Here is an 18,045-nt window from a genome sequence, read left to right as displayed (position 1 = left end):
TTTTTTCTTTCGTTTTTATAACTCCTTCGAGCATTTACATTGTATTTGTATGAAGGGTTGAAATAAAATTATTATTATTATTAATATTACTACCCTGTATACCATTATGATCATAGATATATTTTAGTAGTATTCTTGGTATAATACCTTGTTCATTCACAAGTGTACCCTCATAACGCCCTCCCTATAGCTCACTATATACGTCACTGAATATTTTTACCTTGTATACTATAATGAAGGCATCATTGATAAATTTTAGTAGTTTACGATTACAAGCTTGTCTTGAGGTTTTATCATGTTTTTTTTTTTATTAATAAACCCTTTCTTTCTTCAAAAAAAAAACAACAAACAAACAACTGAATTGATCCAAAAACGTACCCTAGGATTGCTCTTAACTGCTTAAAAATTACAGCTTGTGAACATAACGCATATAGTATACAACTTTCAAATTTTTCTAAATCTTTGTCAAAAACTAACAATGAATCGAGTAAGCAAATTTATTCTATAATAAACACAACTACCATATATGATATTTCAAGCTTCAAAAAGAAAAAAAATATATATATAGGAAAAGAAAATATATATATTTCAATATTAAACTGCTTTTTTTTTAATATACAAGGAGAATATGTACACTTTACATCGTGGTTTGCACACTGTTATATTTTTGACGTAGTTTGGGGGGAGAATGCATATAAGACGGGTTGAATTCCCGTAAGGCACTTAGACTGGGGTTAATGTCGACTAGCCTTAATATTTTTATGGACAAAAACTGTGTTTTTTTCATAGCTTCAACAAACGTATTAACAAAGTTTAAAATGGGCACGACTTTATAATTCAATCGCAATCGCTACAAACTTAAAACAGTGACGACTACAGTGATACTCCCGCCACCCCCTTAAGGGGGACATATTTATAATAGAGGTGCTACTTCAAATATGTTGTGCATTTGGACATCTGTTTCAAAACAGTGGTTGTATGGGGTTTCTTGAAAAAAAAAAAAAACACAATATGAGGAATAAACCTGCCTCTGGTCACGAACCCACAACCTCTTGAAATAGCCTGAAAATTCTTTCAAGTTATCTCTTAACGTCCAGAATAGCACTGATTGAGTATTACTCAAATACTAAAACTTTGATTCGGGGGACCAAGGAGGCAGGGGAAAGCCAAGAGGCTTTCCTCCTAATAGCCGTTTGTTTTTTAACAGGACTGCACCCGAAATTTTTTCTTTGGGGGGAGGGGATAGCAATTATTACAGACTTTCAATAACTACCATTAATTGATTTTTTATTTATTTAAAGGATCCTATAATTAATTTTACAAAAACTAAGAGTGGTGCAAACATATATAGACGTAAAAAATTCTAAGGATAGTATTATAAAACAAATTATAAATAGATTTGTCCTAATCGTTTGGCACTAGTAATTTGAAAGAAGCCCCCCCCCCTCCTCCCCTATTTTTACCCACACTAATCCAGTATTATGCAACAACCCAAACTAATCCAGTATTATGCAACTGACCTCTATAGAATTCCGTTGATCTAAATTAGAGTTAACCTGAATTTTAATGCATTGTTCTTTAAATTCATTTTTTAAAGGTTTCAAATTTGTGAATCAGGAATGGTATTGCAGAGGAAGGGAGTAGTATTGGAAGCACCCCTTCCCTCAAAATAATATAAGGCCCCCCTTCCCTCAAAATAATATAAGGTTAAGAACACATGCCAAAACAAATTTACCAAAACTGAGGTTATCTTTAATTTTATCCCCTCCACCTTTGCGAATGCTCTTGGCACCTCCTTTCAAGCAAAATTTAAGTAACCTCCCATCTTCCCTCATTTTTGGACACTATTTGGCGACCAAACTAAATAAATTTTTGACGGAAATTTGATAACAATCCTTTTTATGTGCAAAGCTATAGAAATACACCATGGCTCAAATAGGTGCCCAAAGTCAAAATTTTAAGAGGGCAATGTTTTTCAAAAATCAAAATTTTCATCTTTAAGGCCAATATCTTCCACTTCTTCAAGGGGAGATTCTTTGAACTTCCTTTTTAAAAAACTCAAAATATGAATTTTTTGACATGCTTCCAAATTGCTTCTTAAATTCAGCGGAATGGAACCAGAGCCGTCAAGCGTCAATTGAGGGGGCTAGTCCCCCCCCGCGGAATTTTGAAAATACCTTTTTTTGTTTCCAATGAAAAAAAATAGCCCCCCCTTAGATCTTAAAAAAAAAATCGTCATCCCTTTAACTTTTCATGAATTGACGTCTCTGGATAAGACACAAAAACAGAAAAAGGTGCTTTCAACTTCATATACATAAAATGAACACTCAACGTAAAAAACACTAGAATGTAAATCGCAATCGAAATATTCAAAGTTAAATCTTCTAACCGTATAATAAAAAGTTGCACTTTACAAAAGAGAAAAAAAAGGCAACAATAGGTAAACTTCGATTATAAATATGGAATGAAAAAAAACAAAAAAAAAACTGAGCATTTTTTTTCTCTACACTAAACCGCTTAACTAATATCTATTTTACTACGAATCACAGCCCAATCACATGATAAATAACTAGAAGGGCAGAAATCAAACATACAAACTACATTCTACTCGCAATATTTGACTATACACAAGTCTTAGCAATCTTATATCAAAATTGTCTGACTTTCACTTGCCTTGCGATCAAGGACAAAGGTTCCTAGTGGGCTGCAGAAAGGGCATCAAAATAAAACCTCTGTGATTGCAAACGGAAGTCAGGCGCCATGATAGGTCCTATACACAACTTTGAACAGAATTACTCTATATTTAATTGACATTTATTAGTAACTTAGTGGTAAAGGGCAAAAGTTCCTAATGGGCTGTCGAAAGGGCAACAACCTAAAACCTCTGTGATTGCAAACGGGAATAAAGAGCCATGTAAGGTACACATACAACTTTTACCAGTTACTTTATATTTAAATGGTATTTATTAGTCACTTAGTACAATGGGCAAAAGTTACCAATGGGCCGTAGAAAGGGCAACAAACTAAAGCCTCTGTGATTTTAAACGAGAGTCAGGGACTCTGTAAGGTCCTATACACAATTTTTACCATAATTACTTTACATCTAAACAGCAAGCATTTATTAGTCGCTTAGTGACAAAGGGCAAAAGTTCCCAACAAGTTGAAGAAAGAGCAACTCGCTGAAACCTCTGACTGCAGGGGGATGGGGAAATCAGAAGTCTGGTAAGGTCAGATACACATATTTTGCCAGTATTAACAACGATTACATTCAAATGAGAACCGTTTATTAGTCAGTTTCTGACTCACGACAAAAATTCCTCACAAGTTGAAGAAAGGACAACGCACTAAAACCAGTGACCAAGAACAAACATTCTTCAAGACCAAAAAAGGGAAACATAGCCTCAGAAAAAAAGCCTCTGCCTCTGCAAAGGGGAGTCAGGAGCCCTGTAGGGTTCGATATACAAGCTTTGCCTTTATTATTGTATACTTAAACGGGAAGCATTTATCAGTTGTCTTGGGGTAAAGGGCGAAAATTCCTCGCGAGTTGAAGAAAGGGCAACACATTAAAACCACCTAGTGGCAAAGGGCAGAGATTCTCTCAAGACCTCAAAAAGGGTATCATGGTCTAGGTAACAACCGAAGTCTCTGCGTCTATAATGAAGAGTGAGGAGCCCTGTAAGCTCCTATGCGAAAGTTTTGGCACTCACGGGCGGGTAATTAAAAAATTGGGATCTTTAAATGCAAAAAAGGATTCGAAACAATGTTTAGACCGTCAAAATAAGCAAAAACCACAATAGATTATATCTTCATTTAAAAGTAAAATACAAAAGTTGTCCTTAAATGAATAAATTTATCTTCATTCTTTTTTTTGTGATTTTTAGATAAAAATTTCACAAATTCACAGATCTATTAGTAACATTTGCTTAGTAGAACAAGGAAAGTAAAAAAATAGAGTCCTATGTTCTTTTAATTTCCCAAATTGAACGAGCAAGAGACAAAAATATTTTAAGTTTTCAATTTCTAAGTTTTCTATTATTTCTAAGTTCTATTAAGAAATAGAAAAATATTTATAACCAATAGGATGTAAAAAGAAAACGAAACAAACATTTATCGAATCTTGCAAACAAGAATATCAGCTCCTCCTTCCTCGTACCTTTTTTTGTTAATTTAGTATAAAAGTAAAATACAAAATCCTCTCGAATTATTCCCCACAACAGAAAAAATTGTGGTTATTCTAACTTTTTTTTGCTCAAAATCCGCCAGATTCTCTCAGACATTCACAAACATGCTGGAACACTTGTCAAAAAATTACAGAAACAGACTCGTAAAAAAAATAAATAAATAAAGCAATATATTTATCAGTTTAAAAAATCTTCAGTCATTCCGCCCTTTTCGTGCACCCATCCCCCAGAATACAACAAATTTTTTTTTTTATATTATTAATATTTTATATATTATTATATTTATCTATATATATTAAAAGCTGTCTCAAAATAGTGCTACCATCGCAGAGCCAAGTACTTAGGCTAAAGAAGTTCTAGGGTAAATATTGTGTATATTGTTTGACCAGTATACACAATATTCGGCCATATTATGGCCAAATTATGGCATGTTCGGCCATATTATATGGCCGAGATTGTTGAAATGCAGGATGTAATTTAGGTTATAAATTCATTTTTTTTTTAGTAATTTTTATATTGACTGACCTTCGTTTTAATTTACTGTCAAATTAGATTATGGTGACAGTTTAGTCCATTATGGAGAAAGTATATGTTCCATATGTTATATGTATATGTTATGTATATGTTATGGAGAAAGCATATATGTCCAATATGGAGTTCTGTGAAGAAATAACTTAAATGGAACTTATTCTGAAATAGAAAACTAAATCTAAAAATTAGTTTATGAATAGTTTAGTTAAAAATTAGTTAAAAATTAGTATGAATAGTTAAAAATTAGTTTAGTCTGAAATTAAGATTTAGTTTTTTAAACTAAATCTAAAACTAAAAATATATCAACTTCAACCAATTTTTAGAGAACTTTACAAACATATTAGTAACATCTGCTCAGTAGAACCACGAAAGTAAAAAAGTCAGCATCATATTCTTTAAATTTTCCAAATTGAAAGAGCAATAGACAAAAATAAAAAATATTAAGTGCGTCTTGAAATATTAAGAAGCGAAAAAAACATAAATCAATTTTTGCAGCAAGGATATCAGCTCCCCATATATATTTATTTATACATACGTAAAGCTATCTTAAAATAATATTACCATCGCAGCACCAAGTAATTAGGGTAAATAAATTATGGAGAAATCACTGTGCATATTGTGACATTGTGCACGGGTGACATCGCTGAAATGCAGGATGTAATTTAGGTTATAAGTTCAATCTATTACTTTAGAAATTATTATTTTGGCTGACCTTCGTTTCTTCTTAACGTAAAATCACATTATTAGGAGAGTTTAGTCTCCTATGTAGATTCAGCCTGACTAACTCAATCATGGAGATTTAACCCGTTATGGAGATTATGGAGAGAATTCAGTTGTATACATGGTCGTATCAAAGGTTGAATCACAGAATTCAAGAGCGAGTCCCATTAGTCGTGAATCCAGTTAAACTCAAAAGTGGTTGAAGCATCTAAACACAGGTAAATAAAAACTGGACCAATTCATAAACCAGTGTAGCCGGTAAAATATTTTACGAAGTAAATTAAGGAGCAAAAAAAGAACTAAAAATGGATATTTATTTTGCGACTATGCTTACAAATTGCTAAAATAACTATATTTTAAAATCTTATTTTTGTCCCGCTATAACCAGAAAGAAAAAATAAATGCATGAGCTTAGAAGTGACATTTATCTTGTGCCTACACTTTCAATTTACTCAAATAATTATTTTCTTTTCATATTTTATTTTTTGCTCAAATTCGGTTATCCATGCGTTAAAAGGGATTGCTACTAAAAAAAATAAGTTCAAGATCTAAAAAGTCATATTCATCTTGTTCACCTTTGGTTATGAATAAGTTTTAAGATAATATGTTGCTAGCAAAAAAAAAAAGACAAAAAAAGAAAAAAAAATAAAAAAAAATAAAAAAAAGCAAAAAAAAGCAAAAAAGAGCAAAAAGACAACCTCACTTGGTGGTCTTCGCTCATCGAAATTTATCGTTTCTATCCAAAGTTAGTTAAGAATCACACTCAATGCAAAACAGAAAGCGTTGTTTTAGTGCCCCTTTTAAGAATCAAAAGGGATTGGAGAGTAGCCAGCCCCCCCCCCGTTTGCACCTTTTTTGCTACCCACTGCCCCCTTATCCTTCAAAGACATCAGACCAGAAATTTTTGGGGCTTATTATAAATATTCAAAGCTTTTGTTCTGCCCACAAACACAGAGTTCAGAAGTGATTGGAGAGTAGCCGGCCCTCCCCCCCCTTATTTGTGCCTTTTTTGCTACCCGGTGCATCCTTATCCCCCAAAGACATCAGATCAAGAATTTTGGGCCTTATTATAAATATTCAAAGCTTTCGTTTCGCCCACAGACACAGAGTTCCAATCAGAAGTGATTGGAGAGTAGCCAGCCTTCCCCTCCCCCTATTTGGGCCTTTTTTGCTACCCGGTGCCCCCTTATCCTCCAAAGACATCAGATCAAAAATTTCGGGCCTTATTATAAATATTCAAAGCTTTCGTTTCGCCCACAGACACAGAGGTTACATTTTCATTGCTCACTGGGCATTACAGTTACATTTATTTTCCTTCTAGCCCTCTTGAAGCAAACAGAGCACAGAATTTTCAATTCTTAAATTAGGGACAATAATTTAAGGGGATATCCCCTATTCGTAGGATACTGATACATTAACGAACATATACTGAAGAGAAATATTTAGGAGAAATTTAGACCAGGCTCTTCAGCATTTTCAAGGAACATCAAAATAAGAACTTATGGTATTAACGAAGCAAACGGAAGACTTATCAATAAGAGACAGAACTCGCACCTCCTTTAACGAAGCAAACAGAGAACAGACTTTTCAAGTTTTATATAAGAGACAGCAAACAACACACTCTACTGACGGGAAGTTTTGAGAAAACATAATAAATAAAAGCCGGGCTGTTCAATTGCAGGGGCGCCAATTTGGCGGGGTCATTTACCCTTCTAATTCCCAACCCCCAGATTTTGGAAACTACCTTTTCTTGTTTCTTCATTAATAAAATATGAAAGAAACCCTTAGCCCTTCAATATTTTCGTACATTGTCACCCCTGTTCAATTGTATACCTTGTTTTTTTAGGAAATCACTAAATCGAACGAAACTAAATTCGAAACTCTCACTCATAAACGTAAAAATATTGATATGATAAGAACTTTTGGTAATATTCAGAAACTCACTCTTTAAGTCTCGACAAAATAGCACTGCGATTCAATTATAACACTAGAAAAGAGACTTTGCATACTATCAAAACACTTAAATGTCAGAACACGTATACTGCACGAGCTTCACTATTTCCAAATCGTATAAGATTTCATTTTTGCATATTTTTTTCCAGATTCTCAAGCCTTCCACTTGGAAAACCATATGAGCCAAAATCTAAAATCAAAGGAAAATAAAAACAAAAACAAATGAAGTTTTTTCTCACACAAAGAAAAAGAAAAGATTTTATTTAAAAAAACTTAATCTAATTATTTACCAAGTATTATCAAGTTTGATAAAGTATTAAATATGCTTAAGACATATAATAGCTTGAGAAGTTTGAGAAGAAATCGTTGCTTAGAGATAAATCCGATTTTAATTTATCTAATTAATCTAATTTTAATTAATTAATTAATCTTTAACTAATCTAAATTTTAATTTAGTGTTTGTTGCTGAGGTTTGTTTATTTTATTTTACACAAAGGTGCAGAATAGCGGCTCTCCAAAAGGAGGCATGCTAAAACAAAAAGGGAGACTTTTATATATTGCTAATTTTTATGTTTTTTTTTCGCTTTTTGGGCAATTCATCCTGAGCCCCCCCCCCACCCTAACGGAATCATATAGCTATAGGCCGTGTAAAAAAACTACCATATAGAATGATGGAATTCTTTTTTTATAATATGCAACAAGTATCAATGAATCATGGAATTGATAATTCTTCAGTTATAATGTTAGTTTCTTTTTATATAGCCTAGGACTTTGAGTCCATTAGGGAAGGAAGTGAATTATCAAAAAAGCGAAAAAGCATGAAATTGAGCAAAAATTAGAAGTCTAAAATGTCTCTGATGACAGATACAGAATCAAATTCATGCTTAAGTGATAACTGAAGGCGGAAAATATAACTCAATCGGAATATTTTACAAATTCCAAATTTTTAAGTGGTTTAACGTTATGCTAGTACTTACAATTAAAGTGCCAGAGTCATAAAATAAAAACATTTTCCGTCCTCTGGACCTGGCACACACCCATGGGGGGGTTGGGGGGTTGAGGGGGGGGGGGCTAAAGGGGGTGTATCCCCACAAGAAAAAGATTTTGTTTGTAAATCTTAGATAATCTGCTCGATTTTACCATTCCTTAGTCCCTATTCAAAACTTGCATTCAAAAGCAACTACGAAAAATATTGCACAAAAACTTGCAATACATTTTTTTCTCAGGAACTTTTAAAGTTTTCCGTTGGTTGGCCCAGGGGCTTCTTGGTCAGCCCCCCCCCCTAAAAATGTCTGAGTGCACCATTGCCCTGGACCCTTCTTGGTTCTACTCATACTTAAAACAGAGATCTTTCAAGATTTTTCTTTCGCTTGTTTTCTCTTTTTGTATCTCTTTGTTCTAGCATGTCTTATTTTTATTTAGTTTTGTGCACTGAGGAGGGTCGAGCAGAGGTCTTGATTGAAATATCTGCAGATTTATCCTTCATTTTTCTGCTGGATGGATTTATCCTCGCCTTTTCTTCTTCACAATTATTTTTTTTTCATTTTGTGTAGCTGTCACTGAGTTAGATGTGTTACTGTTAGATTGTCTGACTAAAATCAAAGAAAAATAAAAATGAAAAAAAAGAAAAGAAAATAAATTTTGTTTCTCAAACAAAGAACAAGGAAATATTTTTTTCAAACAAATCCACCTAATTATTTAAAAGTGTTATCAAGTTTATTACCACAGAAAAAGTCGGGGAAGGGGCTTCACAAAGACAAAAAAAAGGGGGGGGGGACGAGTATAAAGATAACTTTCCTAGATACGACCATGGATGAATAGTTGTATTGATCTTTGTTTAGAGATAAATAACCCAACCTTTGATCCCACTTTCCTACATAAGAATCCTTCTTTAAGTCAACAAGCGTCTTTAATAAATGCATAATTTAATATTAACTTCAAATTACAGAGTTAGAAAAAAAAAAAAATCTAAGAATACTTTTGTACGAGTTGGACTAAAATTTCGGGATAGGTGGTGGTGGTGGGAGGGGGGAGGGGGTAGGAGGTTAAAACCAGCTATTCCAAAGAAGTAGCAATTAATACTGAAAATATAGCTTATTTGCAATTAGAAACACACGGAAAGTTCGAATAAATGGGGTATTTGCACAACAAATAGTACCAAAAGATGCATGGTTCTTTTATATTAAAAATGAACCTCAACAGTGCTTGTTGCAGTAATTCTTAGTAACATTTAGTAGTAATGTTTAGGAAATGCAAGTTAAATTACACACTTCACATTACACAGCTGAAAATTAAAAAATAATTCACAATTGTTTTATATACGAAAATATTACCAAACGGTCTTTGAAAAAGCCGCAAAAAAAGACCAGATAAAAAGAATAAATATGACATCGAACATAATTCTGGAGGTTGCGTTTCGCTGTACCGCAGTGGCATCGATTTTTTATGCCGCAAAAAGGATGAATTAAGCTAAAAACGATCAAATTGACATCGTTCATAACTCTGCTAAAGAGGTTATACTTTGTTTTTTTTTTTAGCCTTGACATTGGATATAACTCTTGAAATAGAGAGGTTGCGCTTCGTTGTCTCGCAGTGGCATAGTTTATATGCCATAAAAAGGACGAATTCGGCTAAAAACAATCAAATTGACATCGGTACTCACTCTGCTAAAGAGGTTATACTTTGTTTTTTTTGAGCCGTAAAAAAGAGCTTCGGCTTAAAAGAAATAGGCCTGACATTGGATATAACTCTTGAAATAGAGAGGTTGCGCTTCATTGTCTCGCAGTGGCATAGGTTTTATGCCATAAAAAGGACAAATTCGGCTAAAAACAATCAAATTGACATCGGTACTCACTCTGCTAAAGAAGTTACACTTTGTTTTTTTTGGGCCGTAAAAAACAACTTCGGCCTAAAAAAATAGACCTGACATTGGATGTAACTCTTGAAAAAGCGAGGTTGCGCTTCGCTGTCTCGCAATGGCATCGTTTTTTATGCCATAAAAAGGACGAAATCGGCTAAAAACGAATTAAAATTCGGTACTCACTCTGCTAAAGAGGTTACACTTTGGTTTTATGAGCCATAAAAAACAACTTCGGCTTATAAAAGTAGACTTAACATTAGATATAAGTCTTGAAAAAGAGAGGTTGCGCTTCGTTGTCTCGCATTGGCATCGTTTTTTATGCCATAAAAAAAGACGAAATCGGCTAAAAGCGAATTGACATTCGGTACTCACTCTGATACAGCGATTACCTTTTTTTTTTTTTTTTTTTTTTTTTTTTTTTTTTTTTTTTAGCCGTAACCAACAACTTCGGCTAAAAAGAATAGACCTGACCTCGGTAATAACTCTGGGGAAAAGAGAGATTGGGCTTCGTTGTCTCGCAGTGGCATCGCTTTTTTATGCCACAAAAAGGATGAATTCGGCTAAAAACCATCAAATTAACATCGATTTTCACTCTGCTAAAGAGGTTATATTTTGTTTTCTGAGCCGTAAAAAACAACTTCGGCTAAAAAGAATACACATGACATAAGATACAATTCTGGGAAACAGAGAGGTTGCACTTCGTTGTCCCGCAGTGGCATCGTTGTTTATGCCATAAAAAGGACGAAATCAGCTAAAAACGATTGATTTTCACTCTGCTAAAGAGATTACACTTTGTTTTCTGAGCCGCAAAAAAAAACTTCGGCTACTCGGTCACCTGACATAGGTATTCACTCTGCTAGAGAGGTTACACTTTTTTCTTTTTTTTTTGAGCTGTAACAAACAACTTCGGCTAAAAAGAATACACGTGCCCTCGGTTATAACTCTGGGAAAAAGAGAGATTGCGCTTCGTTGTCTTGCAGTGGCATCGCTTTTTTTATGCCACATAAAGGACGAATTCGGCTAAAAACGATCAAATTAATATCGATTTTTGCTCTGCTAAAGAGGTTAAAAAGAATAGACATAACATGGGATATAAGTCCGAGAAACAGAAAGGTTGCACTTCTTTGTCCCGCAGTGGCATCGATTTCTTATGCTGCTAAAATATTTAAAAACTTAAGCTAAAAAGCGATTAAGTAATTTTCGGAAAATAACTCATTTGGCAGTAGAATTTATTATTAATTTAATTTACTTATTAATATTAAAACATAAGCACAACACCATTTCGACGTTAATTTAGCTTTAGAATTTGGTTATATTTCTATCAGGTAGCTTTAGGGTTTAAGGTAATCATTAGACATACTGAAAATTATGTTCTGTCACATCTAGTAGCAAAAACTGGAAGAGAAAGAGGGAAGGGAGAGAGAGCAAAAGAGTGAAAGAGGGGAGAGATAGAGGGCAAAAGAGAGAAAGGGGGGAGGGAGGGAACAAAAGAGAGATATAGAGGGGAGGGGGAGAGAGCGAAAACAGGAAGAGAGAGAAGGGAGGGGAAGAATGCAAAAGAGAGAGAGAGAAAGAGGGAAAGACAGAAAAAAGAAAAAATAGATGACTTACGCATTTGTTTGCCCCCAGAAGTACCAAGCATTTGACTCAAAAGCCCTTCGTTGGACATAGGGAGGCGTTCTGCACGCATTTTCGCTTGAAAATCAAAGGCTGAAGGGTAGGCTCGCATCATCGCAGGGGACGGAGGGGCAAACTACAAAAATCAGCGACAAAAAAAATGTATTTAAACTAAGGATTACTTCTCAAGAGAATAATTAAGTTAATTTTATACTAAATAAATTAAGATTCATTGTCTTATCTTGTCAGTTGATTTTGTATTTTCATGGAGGTACCTCGTCAATTGTATATGTGAGTAGCGATTGTAAATCTATTAGTGTGTTTGTTTTTCTTGAGGGGGGGGGGATTTTAGTTTTTTTTCTGCTGAAGACGGCTAGTTTTATACAGGCAATTCGTGAGATCATTTTTCTTGTGTTTTCTTTTACAGCCCATAGACTAGTTTTTTACCTAGATTTTTTTTTTGTATTTAAAATCCACCAGACGATACAATACTGGTTCTAAAATAAACTAGAATATGAATCCAAGTCTATCATGACTGTAAAGCCTTGACAAATCTAAATAAAAGAAGAAATGATAAAAGCGCAACCACTACTTAAAGTTGTATCAAGTTCGTCCGAATCACAGAAGAAATGACAAATCTAAATAAACACAGAAATGATTCCAAAAACGTGTAACATTTTATTTGACCGCTATTAATACGAATTTTCAAGATAAGCACATAGAAAATAGCATTTCGTTTTAAACGAGACCTTAAAAAAGTATCTACAACGTTCCATTGCCCCCCTAGCATGACTGACAAACGAAAAGAAGATCATTGCTTACCAAGCTCGAAATTTTAGCTTGGGCAGTATTTTATGGGGCTAACAAATGTGAATGTGATAGCCCTTTGTGTGATGTGGGGTCTATGTGGCTAAACTTCTCCTGTTATGAGTCTTCAACCATGATTTTTTGATGAAAGTGAACAGCGAAGTTTTGAAACCTTTTTCAAGAAAACTGGCACCAAATATTTGAAAAATTCTGAAAAACTAGCAATTTACTAAAAACACAAAACCGACGCAACACAACAGGAACGCAACAAAAACCTACGGCTATAATTTTTTGACATTGATTCATATCCCAAGAAACCTCAATTCTCACTTATTTTCTTTAGAAAATTCGAGGTTTGGAGGGGTAAAAATAGAAAACAAAATAAATTATTTTTCTTGTGTTGTATTTAGTTTTGACCATGTTTCAACTTTTTGCACCCTTTTTGTTTCGAGGGTTTTCAAGGGGGTTTCAGACGTTTTCGACATTCCCAAGAGCTTGTTTTTTTCATTGATAAAAATGGAAAATAGTTACCATTCAGGAATTATTTTAGTTCGAGATTATTTTAAATTTAATAGTTTAGTTAGCATCGTGTCTTTTGATTTTGAATTACCAGTAGCTCTTTACTAGGTTACAGCTATACAGTGGGTGGTCAAGCCTCTCTTGCACCCCGGGAAAAATCTTGATTAGCACCCCTTCCCCTGTCTCCCAGAGAATTTTCGATTTTAAAAACTTTCATTTATTGACAAATTATTTTCAATTTACTAATTATTGGTAATTTATTGTTTAATTATTTATTAATTCATTATTTTAATTATTTAATTATTATTCAAATTTAACTATTTTAATTATTACTATTGAATTATTTTTCATTTTATTTTTATCAGTTAATTAAGGATTTATTATTTCTTTTTATTTATTAAAGTACCATCGTCTTAATTTTAATAAAAATAAAATTGCAAAACTACAAAATGATTATAACCCTTAGATTATTTATTGGAAATTTTGCATCCCTAAAAATTTCTGCGCCCGGGGCAAGTGCCCCCTCTGGGCAGAGACGGCCTGAGGCCAATGTAACCTAGGCACGTGCCAAGGACCCGTAATTTTTTAATTTTTGATTTTTGAAATTCAAAAATTTGTTTTTTAGTTTTTACTTTACAGAAAAACACAATTTTCATATTTATTTTTGAAATGTATCCAAATTATATCGAATGGAAGATTGATTAAGTCGACAATTGTGGAGGAGCGTCCCTGTGCTTCTGCATTCACGCTCGCCAGTGCATCCACCCTCCCCCAAAACCACCTCTGCAGCTATGACTGTAACCATGATTATTAAGTGACTTTATTAAACCAAACAAGGTAGTTATACAAAACACACACTTTAGAAATAGTAACTGTCCACAATTCGATAAATAACTGGGTTTATTAGATAATCTTTTTACGAGTTTGCTTAAAAATATGTTGGCAGATAAATAATTGCAAATTTTTTATTAGGCCCTCCCTAATAAAAATCCTGGACACGACCCATGGTTAAGATCCCCCTCTTTTCTATAGGGACTCTTGAGTCTGTTCCAGTGTGGCCTTGGACCAATACTTTACTATCAGTTTTTCAATGGGGAGGGGCTTATGATAGGACCGTCCAATCCAGGAGAGTTACCAAGTTTGAGCTTTTCACTTCTCTGTAAGGACTCTTTAGTGTCTTGAGTGATAATTAATTTAGTGATGATAATTAATTAAATAGTGATAATAAAAGTATCTTGCAGAAAAGCTGAGCCTTTTCGCCTGAGTTTACTCCACAGCCTTTTTTACGAGTTTACTTTAAAACACTTTTAATTTTGCATCAATAATAAAAAAAGAAAATGGGCTTCGCAAAATAGTACCTGGGTGGGATTTGGTCGCTGATTTTGCTGAGGCGGCACACCCATTAATTGGTGAAGGAGGCCTTCTGACATTGACGGATGAGAGAGGCCAACACGTGGGTCAATTGGAAAATGGCCAGATTTTGAAAAACCTTCATGGCGCTGGTTTAAATATGGAGGAGTAGTTTGGCGATTTTGTTGGTTAAACAAATCCAAGGAAGCTCCAGATTTGTCTTCTTTGACGACGGGTTTTTCAATCTATATATAAAAAAAAATACGCTTATAGATAACAAGTGAAAAATGAAATCAAATATTTTTCCCAAGAGCATCACTAGGGGAAGCGAAGAGGCAGTTACTTTTTTTGTTACCCCCCTCCCTAGGTTTAAAATAAATACCTTTTCTTGATATTTTCTTTGAAAAAAAAAAAATCAAGCATTTTTTCAAAGAGCATCAGTTAGGGCAATTCCCCTCTTAGAATTTTTGCCCTCCCTAGGTTTAATACCTTTTCTTGATATTTTCATTGAAAAAATACAAAAAAAGAACAGAATCGCCCCTCCTAGATTTTTGGAGAAATACAATTTGCCCCCTCCCCTATATTTTCGTGAATTGACACCACTGTTTTTCCCCCTAGAAATAAAAAAAAAAACTAAAGATCTGTAAATGAATATTCAAATGAGAGCACAAAACAATAAAAACACAAATGAGAAACTTTGAACAGCATAATAATAACCCCTCAACCATTATTTTTTTTCTTCATTTTTCCTAATTCGAGGACAAATGGCATATTTGGGTATTTGACCAAAACTAGATTTGGATTGATTAAGGAGTTCCCACAAGGGAGCTATGCATTAGATGGAATATATCCCCTATATGTTTCTATCTGACAAATCGAACAAGAAAATGAAAATATAAGGACTAAAGCTACGTTTCAGGGACTGAAAAGCCCGCAGGCGGGGGGGGCGATCCAGAACAAAAAATTCCATTCTTAGGAAATCCCTCCTGAAATACTATGATCGACACGAGTCAATACGATTACTACTAGTGAAAAATTAAAAAGAAATCTCATGACAAAAAAAAACACAAAATTTTGCATTTTCTTAGTTAGGGAATTGAGAATTTCAATAAACAAACACACTTAGAAACAATAGGAGACACTTTCTCAAGAAATTGGAATTCAATTCTGTGAATATTTCGGCCATATGTCCAAGGTGCCGTCCTCAGCACAACACCAACAAGTATATATATATATATATATATATATATATATATATATATATATATATATATATATATATATATAAAAACCTGTGTGTTCTCGAATTTTACACAGCGTAAACTTGAGTGAGTGGCGCATAATACTTAAGTACCAAAATTCCATCCCCCTACAGAAATTAAAAAAAAGAGGAGGGCATTATTTGGGGGTTAAACCCCCCCCCCAAAAAAAAAAATTAGTATAAATTAGTTTAATTTAATATATATATATATATATATATATATATATATATATATATATATATATATATATATATATATATATATATATATATTATCAAAATTTTCCTTTTTAGAGTTTTGGATACCATCGCTATGGGTTGGTCTTTAATTATAGCTAGGCTTGAATTTTTTATTCAAGACTAGATGACCCGTTGCTGACATACCCTGTTGCTTACCCCTCACCCATGTATTAATAAGCATCATATTTTTAGAAGATTAAAAGGTGAAAAATTCCCCCCGCGGACAATTCCCCCTTGCGGAATACTCATCCACGGAAAATTCTCCCTAAAAATTCCCCGTTGAAAAATTTTCCCTAAATATAAAATAACGATTGTATTTTTAAATTTAAAAGTACTATAAAAATCAGGCTAGGATTATGTATCTGGCGGTTATTGGCTAAGCAATATCTAGAAAATGTGAATAATTGCTACGTTTGAATTTTGACGTTAAATGAACCCAATTCTGTTGTATAGCACTTTATAACACTATTTTAACGCGTGATTTTATGAGTTGACGGTCCTTTATATATGAATGTGTCGACCTCAAGGCACTGCAACGTTGCTAAGTAACTTGGTACCTTGGATTTTTGACGTTAACTGCGCATAATTATTTTGAGAAGTATTTAATACGTTATTTTAACCCGCGGTTTTAGTGCATGGCTTTCCTTAAATGTATTAACCTTAAGGTATTACTACGTTGCTACGTTGGACTTTTAACGTTAAACAGCACATAGACAGCATTTTATACGTTATTTCGACATCTGATTTCAACACTTTACATTCCTTTATATATAAATGCATCAATCTCAAGTCACTGCAACGTTAACTTGCAATTTTTTGACGTTAACTGCAGGTAATGGTTTTGCAAAGTATTTTATGCGTTATTTCAACATACGATTTTATTGCGTCATTCCTTTTTACATAGGAGGTGATCGAGGTATAAATGTGGTGATCTCAAGGCAGGGGTGTCAATTAGGGGTCAAAAGGGGGATTTAATCCTCCTAAACTTTAGTGAATTGACATTATTGCCAAAAAGGCACTGCTACGTTACTGTCCTATATTAACCTCCCCCTTCCTCTGAGATTTTTAAATTATCTTTTCCCCTAAAATTTTCAGGAACTGGCGCTGCTGCCGCAAGACACTGCAAAGTTATAATATTAACCTCTATCTTCCCCATAGGCTTTTAAAATACCTTTTCCTCTTAAATTTTTGGGAACTGGAGCTACAGCCAAAAGGCGCTGCTACGTTGCTACATTAACCTCTCTCCCCTTCTCCAGAGGCTTTCAAAATAATTTCCCCCCCCAAAATTCTCGGGAACTGGTGCTGCCAGATTTTTTTTAAGTATAGAAAAAATATATATTAAAAATAGATCAATTAAATAAATAAAACCAAAAAAATGATAAATGAAGGAAAAACTTACCTGTGGAAACTGGCTAACAGTCCTTCCTGTTAGTTTACTTGGTGCTTTTTTTGTTGATACCGACGACACATCGGAAGACGAAATTGGAGACAAGGATTTGTTTAAAGATACGTCCATGTCTGCCTTGGCTGAAAAAAGAGTTTCAACTTAAATTACGGAGTTAATTAATACAAATCAATATAAATTACTTAGTTAATTAATATCAGATTACTTAACTTAATAATCTAAATTTTGGAGCCCACCAAATTAAGGATGTAACGAAAATTGAGGTATTAAAAAATCAACATAAAAATGTAAAACACAGGAGAGCCATCTATTATACTGAATTGCTAGATTCGAAGAGTTCGAAAACTACGAATTTGTTCTATCAGTAGTCATTGATCATAATTCCTTAGCATGGGAGCCTTCTGGCCCCTGAATTTCTCATTATCTTCAGCTCTTATGATTTTTTGTTATTTTCCACCTATATTTTTCGCCTATTTAGTTTCTTTTTGGCACTTTTTCAAACTGTGAACCCTCCCCAGAAAACTTCTATGAGTAGGCTTAGGTATCTGTATATACCAGCGATACTAGATAATTATGTAGTCCCATAATTGGGTCTGAAGGC

At 33.8% G+C, this 18,045-nt stretch overlaps 1 protein-coding gene across 3 annotated transcripts in view; it reads right to left on the bottom strand.

Moving 5' to 3' along the window:
- Positions 1-483: 483 nt before the first annotated feature.
- The window catches only part of LOC148941834 (uncharacterized), a 102,040-nt gene continuing 84,478 nt past the window's right edge, over positions 484-18,045 (bottom strand). For all 3 annotated transcript variants that reach the window (XM_089102872.1, XM_089102874.1, XM_089102873.1), the window contains exons 16-19: positions 17,439-17,566; positions 14,547-14,783; positions 11,857-11,998; positions 484-7,575 (exon numbers count right to left, since the gene is read on the bottom strand). In XM_089102872.1, coding sequence (XP_088958998.1) covers positions 7,511-7,575; positions 11,857-11,998; positions 14,547-14,783; positions 17,439-17,566 — 572 coding nt within the window. In that variant the 3' untranslated portion in view covers positions 484-7,510. The remainder of the gene's footprint in view (positions 7,576-11,856; positions 11,999-14,546; positions 14,784-17,438; positions 17,567-18,045) is intronic.

This window comes from Artemia sp. Qi Xiang Cuo, chromosome 17 (genome assembly GCF_049724085.1).
Source record: "Artemia sp. Qi Xiang Cuo chromosome 17, ASM4972408v1, whole genome shotgun sequence".
Taxonomy (NCBI): Eukaryota; Metazoa; Arthropoda; class Branchiopoda; order Anostraca; family Artemiidae; genus Artemia; species Artemia sp. Qi Xiang Cuo.
Note: the sequence above shows the minus strand (reverse complement) of the source record. Positions and strands in the feature narration are given on the sequence as shown.